This window comes from Halichoeres trimaculatus, unplaced genomic scaffold (assembly GCF_033239565.1).
Source record: "Halichoeres trimaculatus isolate MK-OKI-2021-1 unplaced genomic scaffold, fHalTri1.1 fHalTri1_scaffold_6, whole genome shotgun sequence".
Taxonomy (NCBI): domain Eukaryota; kingdom Metazoa; phylum Chordata; class Actinopteri; order Labriformes; family Labridae; genus Halichoeres; species Halichoeres trimaculatus.
The window spans coordinates 26,185,635-26,202,375 of NW_027437184.1; the positions used below are offsets into that span (position 1 = coordinate 26,185,635).

General features: G+C 40.6%; 1 protein-coding gene across 2 annotated transcripts in view; it reads left to right on the forward strand.

Annotated features, from left to right (window-relative positions):
* nova1 (NOVA alternative splicing regulator 1) overlaps window positions 1–9,091 on the forward strand; it is a 43,367-nt gene extending 34,276 nt beyond the window's left edge. For both annotated transcript variants that reach the window (XM_074672004.1, XM_074672005.1), the window contains exon 4: window positions 428–9,091. In XM_074672004.1, the coding sequence (XP_074528105.1) occupies window positions 428–1,447 (1,020 nt within the window). In that variant the 3' untranslated portion in view covers window positions 1,448–9,091. The remainder of the gene's footprint in view (window positions 1–427) is intronic.
* The last annotated feature ends 7,650 nt before the right edge of the window (window positions 9,092–16,741 follow it).

The window sequence follows — 16,741 nt, forward strand, 5'->3', positions numbered from 1 at the left end:
TATGTACACCTGAATCAAAAAGGCAGATTTGGATCAACAGAGAGAGCCAAATCAGAGTCTTGCTCCTGGATCAACGTTGATTTGAACCATCAAACAGGCCAATATGTGGTGGATAAGCGTCCACTGCCAGGACGCTTTGTTTATTGGTCAACAGTCTTGTTCTCTGTGCTGTGACCTAGAGACTGGTCGGGTCAGGAAAATGTGAGGGTATGTGGTTATTTTTACCTACAGTCTTTCATAGCGAGACAGAGCCGTGTGGCAGCTGCAGCCTAAACCCCTGGGATTAACAAACTGCTGAGTAAAGCGGGAGCCGCTGTAGTACTCTGACTCAGAGTGAGATATCCCTCTTTCTGTCAGCCATTTATGCTGTTAAATCATCCTCCTGCTTCCTTTTATTGCTACTTCGTTTCTCTTTTTTCCTCCACAGGCCAAATTGATCGTACCCAATAGTACAGCTGGGCTGATCATCGGAAAAGGTGGAGCCACAGTGAAAGCAGTGATGGAGCAGTCAGGGGCGTGGGTGCAGCTCTCCCAGAAGCCTGAGGGCATCAACCTGCAGGAGCGAGTGGTGACCATCAGTGGGGAGCCCGAACAGAACCGCAAAGCTGTGGAGATCATAGTACAAAAGATCCAGGAGGACCCTCAGAGCAGCAGCTGCCTCAACATCAGTTACTCCAACGTCTCTGGCCCGGTGGCCAACTCCAACCCCACAGGCTCACCCTACGCTAACACGGCAGAGGTGCTGCCCAATGCCGCCGCAGCAGCCGCCACTGCCTCCAGTCTCCTGGGCCAGGCCGGCTTGACGGGGATGGGGGCCTTCCCTGCTGCCATGTCGAGCTTTTCCGGCAATGACCTGCTGGCCATCACCTCAGCCCTCAATACATTGGCCAGTTATGGCTACAACACTAACACCCTGGGCCTTGGCCTCAATCCTGCAGCTGCATCCGGGGTCCTTGCTGCAGTAGCAGCTAGTGCTAACCCTGCTGCTGCTGCTGCAGCAAACCTCTTGGCCTCCTATGCTAGTGATGCCTCAGGCAGTGCTGGCCACCCTGCAACAAGCCTTGGGGGCTTCTCCCTGGGTTCTTTAGCTGCTGCGACAGGGGCTTCCAACGGTTATCTAAATGCTTCATCCCCACTGATGGCCTCCTCCCTGTTGGCAACAGAGAAGCTGGCAGATGGGGCCAAGGACGTGGTTGAGATAGCTGTGCCCGAAAATCTCGTCGGTGCCATTTTGGGGAAAGGAGGGAAAACGCTGGTAGAGTACCAGGAGCTAACAGGAGCCCGCATCCAGATCTCCAAAAAAGGAGAGTTCATTCCTGGTACTCGGAACCGTAAAGTTACCATAACAGGGTCGCCAGCCGCTACGCAAGCAGCACAGTATCTGATCAGCCAGCGGATCACCTACGAGCAGGGCGTGCGTGCTACCAACCCACAAAAGGTGGGCTAAAAAGAAAAAGAAGAGGAAAGGATGAAGACAGAGATAGAAGGGAAATGAGAGGGTCACGATGGATAGAAAAAAGAAACGTCCAAATATCTGTTCAATATTTCAGTATCAAATGAGAGAATCACTAAGGAGGAGGTGGGGGAGACAACCAAGATATGTGTGTGTGATATGTGAATGTGTTTTTCGGACTGATGTCCTGATGTTTTTTAAAAGTCTGTGTCGAGTCCTTTTGACGATGGCGATCAGAGTAAGCTGGACTGGTCCACTGCCAAGCTGCAGATTCAAGGGTGAGGCTGCAGGGCTTCACCCTCCTCCAAAACCTCATAGCTCTTTTACTTTATTTTCTATCTGATTGGGTTTTTTGTTGGTTATAACTTTAGTTGCAAACCCTCGGCTCCCGGTGAGCTGAGCAAAGTTCCAGCCAGCTGATTGAGCTGTTTTACAAACCTGTGCTCTTAGTGTACAATGCAGACGCGTTGATACAGGGGAGAGGTTTATGACAAGCACCTGAGGTCATCTCAGTCCACGGGGAAGCAATCTTGAGTATAATTTCTTTAAGGAAATCACATCCACGGGGAAGCAATCTTGAATATAATTTCTTTAAGGAAATCACATCTATGTTGACATATGTTAAATTCAGGCTCATATCATAATTGACATTTCTAAATTTGGGTGTTTTATACTTCCATCCTTTATTTATTGACATGGTCTCATTCAAACACAAATAGATAATTTAAACCTGTGACTGCAGGTTGATCTGAATGTAAAAACAATATTAGCCTATTGCTATTTTTTATTTACAGGGATCAAATATTGTGTTGCAGTGAAAGAAATGTATAACTCTGTAAACCCAGTCTGAACTTCACTGTTGCTGTCTGCAAGGATAGTTCAGGGGTTAAATAATCAATGTGAGAGGATAGAGGAGACACACAGGAATGTATAACTATATTTTACATGAGAACACACATAGATGATGCTCCCGCAAAAACCACAAACACTAAGAAACATATTTGCATTTTCAGTCACAGCTACAAACACAAACGTGTTGTTGTTGAACCCTTTCTTGGTGCTATAGGAATAGATGTATATCTCCATTCAATCCAAATCTTTCTGGCGACTTCTCTTTTTGTTTGACGTGTCGTCCAGCCTTCAGTAGCCCATTGGATGTGACCCAGCCTCTCACCTAATGAAAATGGATTGATTTCAGCATTTGACGATGAAAAGCAATCCAGTCTTAATGTTTTAAGTCCAGCTGCAGGTTGTTTTTTTTATTCCAACAATTGGCCACACTCTTGATTTTTTTTATTTTTTTACCTGATGATACTTTTGCCTTAGTCACACACTTAAAAAAAACCTAATACTTAAAACGTAAAGCTACCTTAAAGCAGTGTCTCACCAGTTCAGTTTGCAACAAGAACAAAGCACTATGAAAAAGCATTTTGATAAGAGAAGCTGTATGAACCAATATCTGTGAACAAAGAAACATTTGCCTTTACATTAAGGGTACCAAATAGTCTAGAGACATACTCTAATGAAAGGGAAGTAGAGTGACACTTGAAAAGAAGGTTTGGACTCGCTTTTTCTCGAGAGCCGTCCTTCCTAATTTGCATCAAGACAAAAAAAAAAAAAACTATTCTGCAGTTCATCGAGGCAGCCTGTTATCACTCCCAAAACGCGTTAACGCTCACTAACTTCGAGTCGGAACACGTAATAAAACATGGTGAAATGTTTCGGCATCGTTGTCTTTTATGGGCAATTGTTTGTCTAATGCAGGGAGGCTAATTGTCTCGAGCATTTCCAAACACTCTGAAGATTACCTTGGCTTCCTTCTGTGCTGCTATCCTTGGTGTTCATCCTGAGTACACTGGGTCTCTAAAGACTGCACTGTGAGACATTAAGAACACAATGTAAAGCGTGTCTGTCCCTGCTGGGGATGTGAGTATCTTTTAATGTGCACATCTATGTCACATAACCCACCAATACTGACAGAAGGGATAAATCTCCACAAGAGCATTTATACTCCAGCGTCTTGTGATGTTTCTGTTTACCGGTACCAATGCACTGCACGTAAATTAGCAGACATTTTCAAACCCATAAATTTATCCTCGCTACATGTCCGTGCATCTATAAAGTCTGAGAGACATTTATCAGTTGTCCTCCACATCCCACCCCCTCTTCAGATCAGCTTTCTGGACACAAGACTGTGAGGGCTGGCGCTCAGCCTGCAACGATTAATCAATCAGACGTTTTTAAGAAAATGAACGACTGAGTTTTTCTATTTAGAGAAAATCTTAAGCATTGGCAGGTTCTAAGTCTCAAAGTGTTTGAATTTTCTGCCTTTTGTTATCACTGGTGAACCAAAGTCTTGGGTTTTAACAGCTGGATTGGAAAGTTGAAGACATCACTTTGGTCTCTTGGAAAGAGCGATGTGCATTTCACATCTTTCTGAGACTTCAAACGATTAGTTGTTAATTAACACATTAAAACACTGTCACCAAAATATCCGTCTTGTGCAGCCCTCGTCAGTGCTGTGACTATAGTGTTCAGGAAAATCAGAACCAACCTCTCTTCCTCGGTGGAACTTAAAATAGCCTTTTCATTTTCATGATTCACGTTGGAAAGCAACAACTCTTTGTGTGCGAACATTAACCGTGGCAACACTGAAATCTTTTCTTTCACTATGTGTCTGGAAGGTTCACAGTCATCCATTAACTCCAATCTGGCCAAGCATAAGAAAACCTCTTACTGCCCAAGATTTTAGCATTATAATAAGATACAAGCACAAAACAAGAGGGATGTTTTATCAATGCAACCGGACTGCTCGACTACAGAGCTCTCCGTCAAAAGCTCTCGATCTCTACATTGTGCCAAATACTTTCTCTCTGCCCCCTCATTAACTTTCCTCTTTCTCTCAACATTTTATTCCCCTGCATGTTACTGTTTCTCACCCTCCTGTGTCTCTTATCTTTGTGCTTCTTCTTCTTCTTCTTCCCTCTACCTACACTGTGCTCTCCCCCTCTTTCTCCTTCCTCCTGTCTTGTCCTCTCATGGGTGGTGTGCTGCTGCTGCTACTGCTGCTGCTGCTGGTTGTGGTGCTGGTGGTGGTGGGAGTTATGCACTATAGGTCATGAGGGTATGAAAATATTTTCCCAGGCCGTAGAGTTCACAAGGCTAAAATGCACAGAAAACACCTGCCTCCAAATACTGTGACACCCACAAGACCAGCCAGCAACATTAGCTCCAAGTATCAAATTCCCTCTCCGAGAAGAACATTTAGACCGTGAGTTTAGACCGTGAACTATGGCCTTTTTTCCGTCCAGAAGAAGGCGAATCTTGGTTGAATAAATACTCATCTGTCAGCTGAACAAACTGAGCTCAAGTTTCAGCCTCTAAACGAAGCATAGTAAGGACAGAGCGATAGCGAGAGTAGGGTGGGAACTTGTTTGTGACCTCAAGCCGAAACAATGACATCCTTTATGCATATCCTCTTATCTGAAAAATGACTAGACTTCATTTCTGTGGAATACAATATGTCATGTCATATGATCTATATGTACTTTATTGTAGCTATTCTAGTTTGTAGTCCAAATGCAGTCCAGCGTTGTCGATACAATGTGAACTATGTTATATTTGTGTGGATGATGAGAGTGCCAACTAAGCCTGATTAAGATTAGCTTCGCGATTTGTTTGTGCATTATGATGACTCATCATCAGCCGGTGGTGTCCATATTTCTGTCATTGATGATTTAGTTTGACAGTAAGAAAATGTAAAGAATATTGGAAGCAATATAGTAGCATGTTGTCCTGTTTTGTGTTTTATGTCTGTTGTATGAACCTTTGAAATTACTAAGATTTTGAATGAATAGGTTTACATGTACTTTTTGTAAGTTATGAAAATGCTGCTATTTGATAAGTAAACTATACAAAATATTTTAGTTGAAAAGATGTCTGGTCTGTTGATTAGAAACGTGCTCTGAACGGCCGGAGCATAAAACGAGGTGTATAGAAATACTATACAGTATTGGTAAGATAGTAAAAGTAATAATAGACTCCATAGTACAACCTGTGCCAAACTAGACCTCTGCAGCTTCTGAAATTGTAGATGTGCGATCAAATGTTAGATATCACTAACTTGTTTAGAAGTGCTGATCAAGTGCCAATCAAACACTGTCTTTTAAGTTAAGAAAAGATAATCAAATACATTACTTAAGAAAACAAAGGACAAAGAACTTTTTGTGCATTGTTTTATCCCATAGGTACATAGAGTAAGAGTTAAAGATTGTGATTTTTATGGATCCATGTTGTTTTACACTCCATGCATCCCTTGTGTGTTTGTTTGACCTGTGGCTTAAGTACTGCTGTCTCACAAATGTCTCTCTATAGGCCAGCATGGACTAAAGCATAACATGTTATAAGCATTCATAACATACCATTAACAATCAAAAATGTGTTTGTGGAGTTAGGTGTTATCTTTTTGCACGTCTTCTATTGCATGGTATCAAAAAGTTAAAAATTATGGAGGAAAAAAAAGAACAAAAATTATTGCGAGGGTGTCTCGCAACATTCAAAGACATTACACTGCATGCGGTCAAATGTAAAAGCACTTAAGTTTTCTCGCCTCATGTTTAAAAAAAAAAAAAGAGTTGTTTTCTTATGTCGTGAGTTGGGAGGGAGCTCATTATTGTCATGTTGGCCCAAACACACACAGACACACACAGACACACACTTACACGTACATGAATCTCAGATCAAGTTGTCATCTATACGTCATCAAAGGAGATATTTTGATTTTAGGTACAGTGAGGAGTATTACAAATGTGAAACAAGCAAACGTGAAAATGTTACTCAGTGCATTGGCTCTTTGTGTTGTTATTGTTTTTTTTTAACTATCAGGCATGCTTTTATTTGACAAACAGGTTAAACCTCATGTAACCTGTCCCATGATGTTTCTAGATTTCTTATGTCACAGCTTAAAAAGCCCAGATCTAATCTATGAATGTACCCATATATTCTTTTCTTGAGTCATTTTATTTCTGTCGAATGTTATCAGTCTTTAATGTAAATTCAGGGCAGGAATGTCAGATACATGTAGAGTTAATATCTATGTCAATAACAGATTTCAGCTATAGTCAGGTAGGCCTCACACGGCCACAGTCATGAACCAGATACGTTTTTAACACAACTTCCGATTCGCTGTCAACATTATCTTGTTTGTTTGGTGTTGCATAAATGCACTTTACTGATCAGTGGGTCATTTTGGGTGTAAAATGAAGCAAACCATGTTGATTTATTTTGATTTTTTTCTTTGTTTGTTTGTTTGTTTTTTGCTGTTGCTCTGATGTTACTTTTTATTTATTTATTCCCTGATCCTGTTGGGTCTCATGAATGATGGAAAAGGGCTGGAGTCTCAGACAAAACAGAAAAAGTAGCACCTGTTTCCTCACATTCCCTTCAGCAGAGGTTTGTGTCAGTCACTGAGTGCTTTGTTTTTAACTAACACGTCAAACCAGGAGGGATCTGTACACCTTTTGCTTTCAACTACAAATTTAACTGATTTGTATTTCATTGGATATGTTGAGAATGAACTGAGGGATGGAAGCTGAAGCTTTATGAGGTCAGTTTTGTGTCTTTAGTTTGCATAAAACATGAGTAAAACTCAACAATACATTTGAGATCATGAACACTGATATAAGAATTATCTCTCTTATTGCAAAACACATTTTTGATTAAATCAATTTAATTTATCCACTATGTTACTGTTGCCACTGTGAGCCATTGGTTGTGTCTCAAATATCAACTATAAGATGCCCTTAAAAAGGGATACTGTAGTGATGCCTGATTGTGGAAGTTTCAAACCTTGTATAGCAAATTACCTCAACAATGCATTGTGAAAATTAACGAACAATCACTGGTGTCTGACCGAGGGATGTTTAAAATCATGTACAGCAGTGCATGATAGTAAACTGTGGACAAACGAGGGACCAGAAATCTATTATTACAGAAATCTAGAAGCGGAAAAACCTTCTCGAGAGCTAAGTAGTTAGCAAAACATCATTTGGTACACTTCTTGCCATCTCGCAATTGATGATGTCACTGCTTTCGCATATTTTCAGAAATAATCATAAGAGTCGATCAAGAAGTCGATCAAAGAACCAACTCATCTACTTATTTTTCTGTTACAAAGTGAACTCCCATCTGTCGTCATCATCATTACACTAGAGACTCCACAGAAAACCCTTCACTCTGTATTAAACGGTCTTAATTTCTGTAGAATGTCAGTAAAACTATTCTGCATGTTGTCAGTCAAAATGAGATCATGTCGTTACGAAAAGAAAAAAAACAGATATAACAAAGACAAACAACTGTGCTCCCTCGTCCGTCTGCTATTTTCCCTTACAGCACAATGCATGATGGGATATGTTTGGTAAGTGACCAACAGTTGTACTGCTACTATTTTTCACAATGCATTGTGGGAAACAATACGCCCAACATCAATCCGCTCTGTGGATGTCACACTCAGTGTGGGAAGCTCAAATGCTGTTGTGTGGTTGTACAGATGTCCTCATGTTGTGAGTTTCATGAAATCTGGAAATCTGAAATTCATCATCATAAATTTCTTTTGATGAGAAAACACCAGAAAAATTTGGATAGTAAATATCCAGAGATGCAACACATTTGTCAATCAATTTAGACAACAGCTGTTACCATTCAGTCACTGATATTAGCAAGATAGCGGCTAATAACAACTTTTTAATTTTGTCGCAGCATCCCATAGAACAGGCTGACAGCATACCAGGCTTTTGGTGGTATTAGCTAGGACCTAGTCGGTTACTAATTTTTTTTCTTGTTTACAAATACAAGTCAGTGCACACCATTTTTGCTGTCATCACATTACAATTTTATATGGTAATATCAGAATTCAGTGACTTCCTGGCAAAATTTTAACAGGAAGTTGCTGTTGCAAAAGCTGTCATCTGACTGTCACTGACATGCTCTTAAATTTTCTTATTATAACTTGAAACTAGGGATGCACTGATCCAACTTCTCTGGTCCTGATACTGACACTGATCTGATACCATTGTTAACTAATAGCTTGCATGCTCTACTGTGGGATAAGACTTGTAATGTTTTGTGTAAAAGACAAAAAATGAATACATATGGAAAAACTGAAGTTGATGCATATTTAAACTTTAAGTGTTAAAATGTTAAACAGCAGTTTGTTAAAAAAAAAAAAAAAAGCTTGAAAACTTACAGAAACAACTATTCAATCATAAATTTTGTACCCTGGAGACTTAATCATAGTTTCACCTTAGTTGCAAGTTTGGACTGATCCAGCTTTGAGGGGCTGGATCAGGCCGATACCCGATACCAGGATCAGATCAGTGAATCCCTACTTTAAACATGAGCAAATGTCCCTTTCAGCTCATCTTAGTTATTTGTCTTTAAACGATAGGCCCTAAATGGTTAAAGTTTTTTTAGATTTGCTTTGTTTATTGGGCTACAACCTGACACAGAGCACCACAACAGTTTAAAAGCTTTTGAGCTTCCCACCCAGAGTGGGATGTCAGCAGAAAATGGCCACCATGTGAGCCGAGGTGCACATGGTCAGTGTAGGTGTTTCAAGATTCATCTCAGCAAAAGACAAAACCTGAAAAAAGTGTTGATGGTTTTCTGATCTCTAAAATGTGTTTTTGCAAGTTTTACTCCTTCAACTCTCTAGTTCGATTGCACAATAAAGACACAAAAGTTTTGAGAAGCATTGAAGCGCTGGCTGATGTACCAGTCAGGTCTGGCACCAGCAAACGTGAAGATTGTCCCTGCACCTTGACATGAGAAAATCACAGAGGAAATCTAACACACTTTGAGTGGCCTCGTAACATGAATGTTTCTGTTATTTCTGACTCACAAACCCTCATTGTTGGATTTATTTCTCATTTAGATGCCAAACGTGTGACAGAATCATTCCAAAAAGTTATGTTATTCACTCCCAATGTGCACATCCTGGATGTTCATCTGCCTCCATGAAAGCCCTTTCACGAGGAGGACTGGTTTTTACAAACTGGTGAAGGCTCTCACAACCTTTTCTCTTTTTGGTTTTCGTTTCGTTCCTCACTCTGTCTGCCCTTTAAATGGATTAAAGTACCTCTGAGCCCCTCTTGTCTGAGAAAATACAAGATTCTTTTCCAACCAGATCTAAGACCGTTTTTCTGTCTTTGACCCCTGAACCTCTCATGAACTTATTTGACCTTCTCCATCCCTCGAGAACTCATGTATGTGTTGGATATTTTACGCTCTAACAGACTGTTCTGTTGTTATTTTTCTGGACGATTCTGCAGGGTTGCATGGCAGCACCTTGCAATCATTTTCACATCAAAGTTGTTTTTCTTTTTCAGGGTTCTGTTTGACTTTGTCTGACTTCTGTTCTTTTCATCTCAGAACAAAATGGACTGACAGCATAAGATCAAATATTGCAACTTAAGAGAAGTGATGTTTCCGTTGATTGAAAAGAAGTTCTGTCTTTCATTTGTGACGAGAAAAAATCTGTGAAAGTCCACAGTGTTAACTTCTTAAAGGGCTTTCTTAAAGGGACAGCGTTTGTATGTCTTTTAAACTGACAAAGTCCTCTGAGTACATTAAGTAACAACAGGAAAATGTCTTCTTGTGCCATTTTAGAAAAAGTGTGAAAGCTTTTCATGGCAAATACTGTCTGCAAAGAGTGCCAAATAATCCCATACTGAGCCAAAAGGCAGCCAGCCTACATGACTAAATGTTAGATCACTGGAATGGTTACGTCCCATTTCCACTCCCCTTGAAAAACATCACCCTAATTGTATGATGTTTGAGCTCATGCACCATTATTGTTATGCTGCCAGTCTGTTTTCTGCTTTTGTCAGAGAAACATCTCAGAAGCAGTATATTTTCTAAATGAAACACTGTTGATAAACTGACAACAGCTACTACGGTGAGGGAATGAGAGGATTTTAAACGTGTCATTGTTTTTATTCTTTGTTGATTTGGACATTATTCATTAATAGATTTAACGGTAATGACTATTTAATGTAACTGTAGTACTGTGTTTGTAAAAGAAATTCAGTGAGTTGTGTTTTATGACTCGTGGACTACCAGTGAAGTCAGCATTTCAGTGTTAATAATTGAATTGTTTTTTAAAGATTATTTTTGCGACGGCAACAAAGAGTCATTATAAATGTTCATTTTAACATCACTTGCCTCGTGTTTCTTTTGTTCTGCACCCTGCCCCTCAGCTCCAGATCACCCCAGAGAAAGGTTGAGGGTTTATATAATTGCAACCAACACATTTCTATGAATAGATCGACATTTGGAGGGCTTTTACCATGAACAATGTCTGTCTGTAAAAACACAATGCTCTAATAACGAGAGATCAAATTACAGAGCATCAATTACTGAAATGATTTTCACACCTGGATTTCTCTAAGAGGTGAGTTTGTTTACCGCAGGGTGGAGTGTGAGATGATGGATGTGACATTAGCTACAGCTAAGCATGAAGAGAGGTTAAAGATGAGACGTTACCTGTGGATTTCACCACAAACTCAAATAAAGCAGCAGCTTGTTAGCATGTTTAAAGAGAGGGTGTTGTTAGTCAGAAACCTGTTGACCTCACTGAGACTAAATCCATGATTTATTCAGACACTTAACACACGTTAGATAAACAGATACACACACTTTATGTGAAACTTCAGACTGATTTGATCTTAACAACCCTTATTGTGTTAGTGTTACTCTGAAAGAATAAAGATTTATATCCCTTAATGATAAATCTTTTTTTTTTTTTTTTTGTTGCTTTTTTTGCTTTTTATTCAGGGTACATTTAAGAGGAGAATGTACAGAAGGAGACATGGGTCTCCAGTTTAAGCTCTGCTCTTTGATTCAAAGGCACAACTTGGTAACGCCTGGAGGGAAACAGCCGTGCCCAGAAAGAGGGACCCTTGGTCTTCTTCTCTTCCTCCTTCTTCTCCTGTTTGATGACGTTTTCAGCTGAATCCGTCTTCTCTGCCCCCTCTGGCTTCTCCTTTTTATTTTTCTGAAAGCATGAAAGCAGACACAACAGACATGAATATATAAAGTTCACAGTTCAGAACAGAAAAAAGGGACCGACCTCTTCGAGTAAAAAATAATATTAAAATGATGCAGCTGCAGCACAAAAGAATCTTTACATTGAAAGGTGCTTCTTGAGCCGACAAAATGATTTTTAGCTTGGATGTATATTCATCCCTACCTTTGAGAAGACTTTTCTGATGTCCTTTAGGAGGGATGTCTTTTCCCTGGGTTTGGTTGCAGGCTCAGGGTCTTCAGTCTCCTCACAGCCCTCTAGAGGCTCAGGATAGCTGGGCTGGTATTTGTCCATGTGTGAACTTGTCCCCTCAGCCACTGATGTGTCCTCTGACACTTCACATGATGTAACCTGAGGGTCTGAGCCGGTCTGAGTCAAAAACGGCTCCACAGGTTCAGCTTCTGATTGTGCCTCGTCATCAGTCTCTGTGAAGTCCTCCAGGACTAAAGGAATGGACCCGTGGACTGCACCACTGCAGGAAGGTGGCTCTTGTGGACAAGCACAGTCCTGTTTGTCATCGACATCCACATTATTCTCTGGAGCTGGATTGATCTTTCTCCATGCTCTCCATTTTAAAAAGCTCCTCTTCCTCTTCCTCCTCTGTAAAAACCCTCCTTCCTCTGGTTTGTCTTTAAAGACCACAATGACCTTAAGGCTGAATGGGTCAGAGTTTAGTTCCTCAGTGACCCCTGTTTCTTCTTCGACAGCGTCCTCTTCAAATTCAAGGACAGCGTCCTCTTTGGGGGCAAGGACAGTGTCCTCTTTAAGGTCAAGGAAAGGATAACCAAGGTTGTCACTGCTGGTGATTGACTCATTGTCCCTCATTTTCTGGTAAACCTCTGGCAATGTGTGGATGGAGGATGAAGAGGACCATCTGGAGGTAGCCCAAGATAATGCAGACTTTACTGAGGCCCATGATGCCTCTGATCTGATGGAAAGTCTAGAGGCTGGCTCTTCTTCCAAAGTTTGGTCTTCCTCTTTGTCTTTCAGGTCTTCTGCCTCAGTCTCCAGGTCTTCTGGGAACAGGGTTTGGCAGGCCTTTGAAATCTCCTCATCGAGATTCTGATCGAGACATGAGATGGTTTCAGAGATCTCGTCGTCAGAGGAACACTCTGGATTAGTGTAACCATCCCAGCTATCTTCACTGTCTGACCAGGAGTCCCCGTCCCGTTCAGTTGGTGAGGCAGCATGAGAGCTGGTGATGTCTTCCTCATTCAGGACAGCGTCTGGGTTCTTGGACTCATTGAGCCCAGCTGTGGTTTCCTTCTGGACGGGGATGCTTGTCTCGGCCATCTCAGAGGTTGTGGGACATGCAGTAGTGGCGCTGACTTTGTCCATTTTCTCTGTCTCTTTGTTGTTGGAGTCACGAGAAACAGGAATCTAAAGCAGAAAAACACAAACATCAGAAAACGTTGGACTGTGCTGAAGTGATGGAGAGGAACTCTTTGAAGGGGAGATATCATGTTCCTCTCAGGCTTCATTTTGTTCCTCTGAAGCTTTACATGATTCACAGCTTAAAAACCTCTTTTATTATCTGTTGTCTTTGTAAACCAACATTTTAGTTGCTTTTGTTTTTAGCTAAAGCCTTTTGAAAGACCCCTCCCTCCCCCTACAAACCCACTTTCTCATCAGTAAATGTTTGCTGTGAGCAACACATTTTAAACAGATCTGATATATATATGTATTTTTTTCTGTTGTAGCATCTACAGGACAAGACCAAGAAAACAATATGATGTGAATCTTTGCCCACAAGTGATCCAAAAAACAACAACACAGACTTCAAGTTTTTAACAGGAGACTGACAATGATTGCAACGATTGGCTTCATTAATTTTGATATTCAATGCAAATATAGATGTCAGTGAAAAATATTTACAGGTAATATGAAAGACGGTTGTTGGGGAGAAATTAAGAAGCTGAAACAGAAAAAAATGTAGTTCATTTTGTGATATAGTGGGTTTATCCTTGTTCATTGAATCAGATTCGCTCATAAAAACACTGGGTATCCAGAAGTTAAAGCTCTTCAGTTTACACCTCGTCCCCAAGTGAATTAGATTAACTAACTTATTTAACAGCAGAGTAAACTCAATTTGTAAACTATTTACCTCTTTTGAATATATTTACTCAATAAAAAAAACTTAAACAACATGACCTTAAAGTGTGGGCACAGCTCACTAACTTACCTGTCTAGGATCAGACGTCGTCAAATGAATTGTTTTTTGAATGAAGGTTGTTTCTCTTCCTCTGAGCTTTCTGGACTCAGTCAGTCAGTCTCAGTTTAGGTGGAAGGAAAATGTTCGAAGTTTCACTGTAAATCGTTCGTACTTTGTGCAGGTGAGCGCTCGATAGAGATCGTCTCTGTGAAGAAATGTGAGCTGAAATGCTGGTCTAGTCTGAAAACTGTAGAACATGTTCTGTGAGGTCACAGTGCTGCTGGAACTCCTCACTGTGACCGTGTTCTGACGGAACTCTGTGTTTACATTCAAATCTCTCAACTCAGTTTAATGTAATTCAACTCAACTCAACTCAACTCAACTCAACTCAACTCAACTCAACTCAACTCAACTCAACTCAACTCAACTCAACTCAACTCAACTCAACTCAACTCATCACAGTTCAGCCCTAAACGCATGGAAGTAAAAACAATGTTTCCAAAGCACCAGTTATATAAGACAATAATACACAATGATGTACACAAGAAAAGCAAAGATGGCAGATTTTTTACACAGAAAGTAAGGCCCCTTTGAAAATAGAATAGAATTTTATTGTCATTGTAAAAAGTACAACGAAATTGAAGTCACAGCAGTAATCAAGAAAACAAAAGCAAGAACGTGTATAGAAAGAGCAAAAGATCCATAAGAAAATAGATGCTGACAGCTTGTCCATCATTGTCCAGTTCAGCCAGTCTCCACCTCCACAGGGTCCAGGACTGAGCTTCTTCAGCATGTGTCTTTCAATGTGGCGTTGGTGTCTGATGTTAGCTCCGTTAGCCATGTCTGTGAATAGCGTGATGCTACTCTGCCCTCTGGTATTCTCTCTGGTGCTGGGTTAGCACAGCTAGCTTGTCCATCTTATTGGAGATAAATCTTATTTTCCTAATAACGATGGATGGAAGGACAGGTCCATGTCGTCACTTCTTATCTCACACCTGAGAACCAGCGCGTTGTCCTCACCTCCTTCTCCTCACCTTGTGGGGAACATCAGGCCTTACACCATTTAGCATTGAAATGTGACAGGCTGAGTTCACATGTAAACAATGCAGCCATGGTTACATGTAGAATCTCCAGACAAACACAGGAGAAAAAGTAGTAAAAATATCTATGAAGCCACAAAAAAAACCTGGTGTCCATGGTCAACAAATGAGCCATACAAAGTAATGATCCACTCCAAATACAAAGATTACGGAAAAGAGATGAAAAAATCACAAGAAACGGACAAAGAAGAGAGAGCTGCAGCAAAAGGCAGCCATAGCAAACATGGCGGCGCTCAGCCATGACAAGATATGATTAGTAGAGTTCAACATACAAAAGAGCTGAACAAGCTGTTCCCAATTTCTGAGTTTAGTTTGTTGGAGAGGCTCTACATCTGTTAAAAAATGGCAGAATCATGATTAAGGCATGGTACACATGTAGTCAGGTATTTTCAAAAATGATGAAACAAAATGTCCTGGAAAAGTCTTGGAAAAATGATCTAGAGCGGGAACCCTGTTGAAGTTTGGCAAACAACAGAACAGACATCATTTAGATCCAAAAAAGGAGAGTGAAGGTGATGTTGTGAGGCTCAGCTGGCACAGTACCACACATTCTGTGAAGTCTCACTTGGTAAGGTTAGCTGGTATCAAAACCGTGCTCAGCCTCGGTGTCGTGTGGGTGTTCAAGTATCAAAAATAGTGTGGGACAGCACTCAAAAAAACAAAAAAGAAAAAAGTGGTTTGTCTTATTTATTGTTGCAAAAAAAAAGAAAAAAGTTATTGAGCAACTTAAAAATAAATCATCCAACGCCTGAAATGATGATGCTGTGATTTATGCTACAAACACAGTCCTGCCTTACACAGAAGCAGCACAGACTGTCTTTATTGAACAAGGGTTAGTATTCAGTGATAGCTGTACTTGGTATCTTTGGGGACGAATCTCCCCCAACAGAGATTTATTTTTGATATTCTAAATGTAAATGTGCATAAAAAGTAATAAATAAATAAATGAATAAATAGCCTGTGGGTGCTGAATCATTGTGATCCTACCACATTTTCAATCCAGACTTTGTGCTCAGCTTTTTTTTGGCCACTCCAACAGGTAAGGGATCATGAGGTTTGAGACAATAATAAATTTAGGAGAGAGTTAATACTTTAAGAAGTGGTTCTTCCAATGAGCCAAATGTGGAGGTGTCTTTGACCTGCATTCACTTTCATAGCTAGCAGCGACCGCACTCAAAAAATTTCACTGTCCGCAAAAACAGAATCAAATGGTTTGAAAGTCCACCAGAAGATGTGCTTACTTCCCAGTTCATACATCAAACATGTTCAGATGCTCTGTCTCTTGTATCTAGTCTTCTTCATTACAGCCTCTTTACTGGGAGTAGATGATATATCGTGGATCATCTTATGCTTCCCAGTGCAGCAACATTAGGACTGATAAGTAGCCTAGCCAAGATTTAAATCAAAACAGGCAAAGCAATATGTATCCTCCAACTTGTAAATCAAATAGAAGCCTACAAACCAGTGGATGCAGGTATCAAAAAGGTTACATCTATTTTTCATCAACAGCCCTGTTTCCACCAAGCAGTTCAGTTTGGTTCGTCTCGGTACGGCATGCATTTTTGTGGTGTTTCCACTGACTAATCCCAGGACGGATCCCCAAATAACCAAGACGAACCATCCCACTTTTTGGGACCCTTGTGTTAGGGTGCCAGACTAAACTGGTCTGATCCCAGAAGGTGGAGATAAAACACTGCAGTCTGTTGTTGGCTGTGGAAACGCAAACAGGATCTGGCTTAACCGATCTAACCCGTACCAAACTGTATTGATCTAAACTGGGCTGCTTGGTGGAAACAGGGCTAACTGTCTATGATAAACAAATATTAATGGCAATGCATCAAAACATGGACTAAATTGGTAGCCAGGTTTTTTGACTTTTCCATCCTAATTCAGTGTCATTGTTCCCTCCAGGAGTTTCTCTGTCTCTTCCCTTTGGGAAGTGAATAGCATTTATT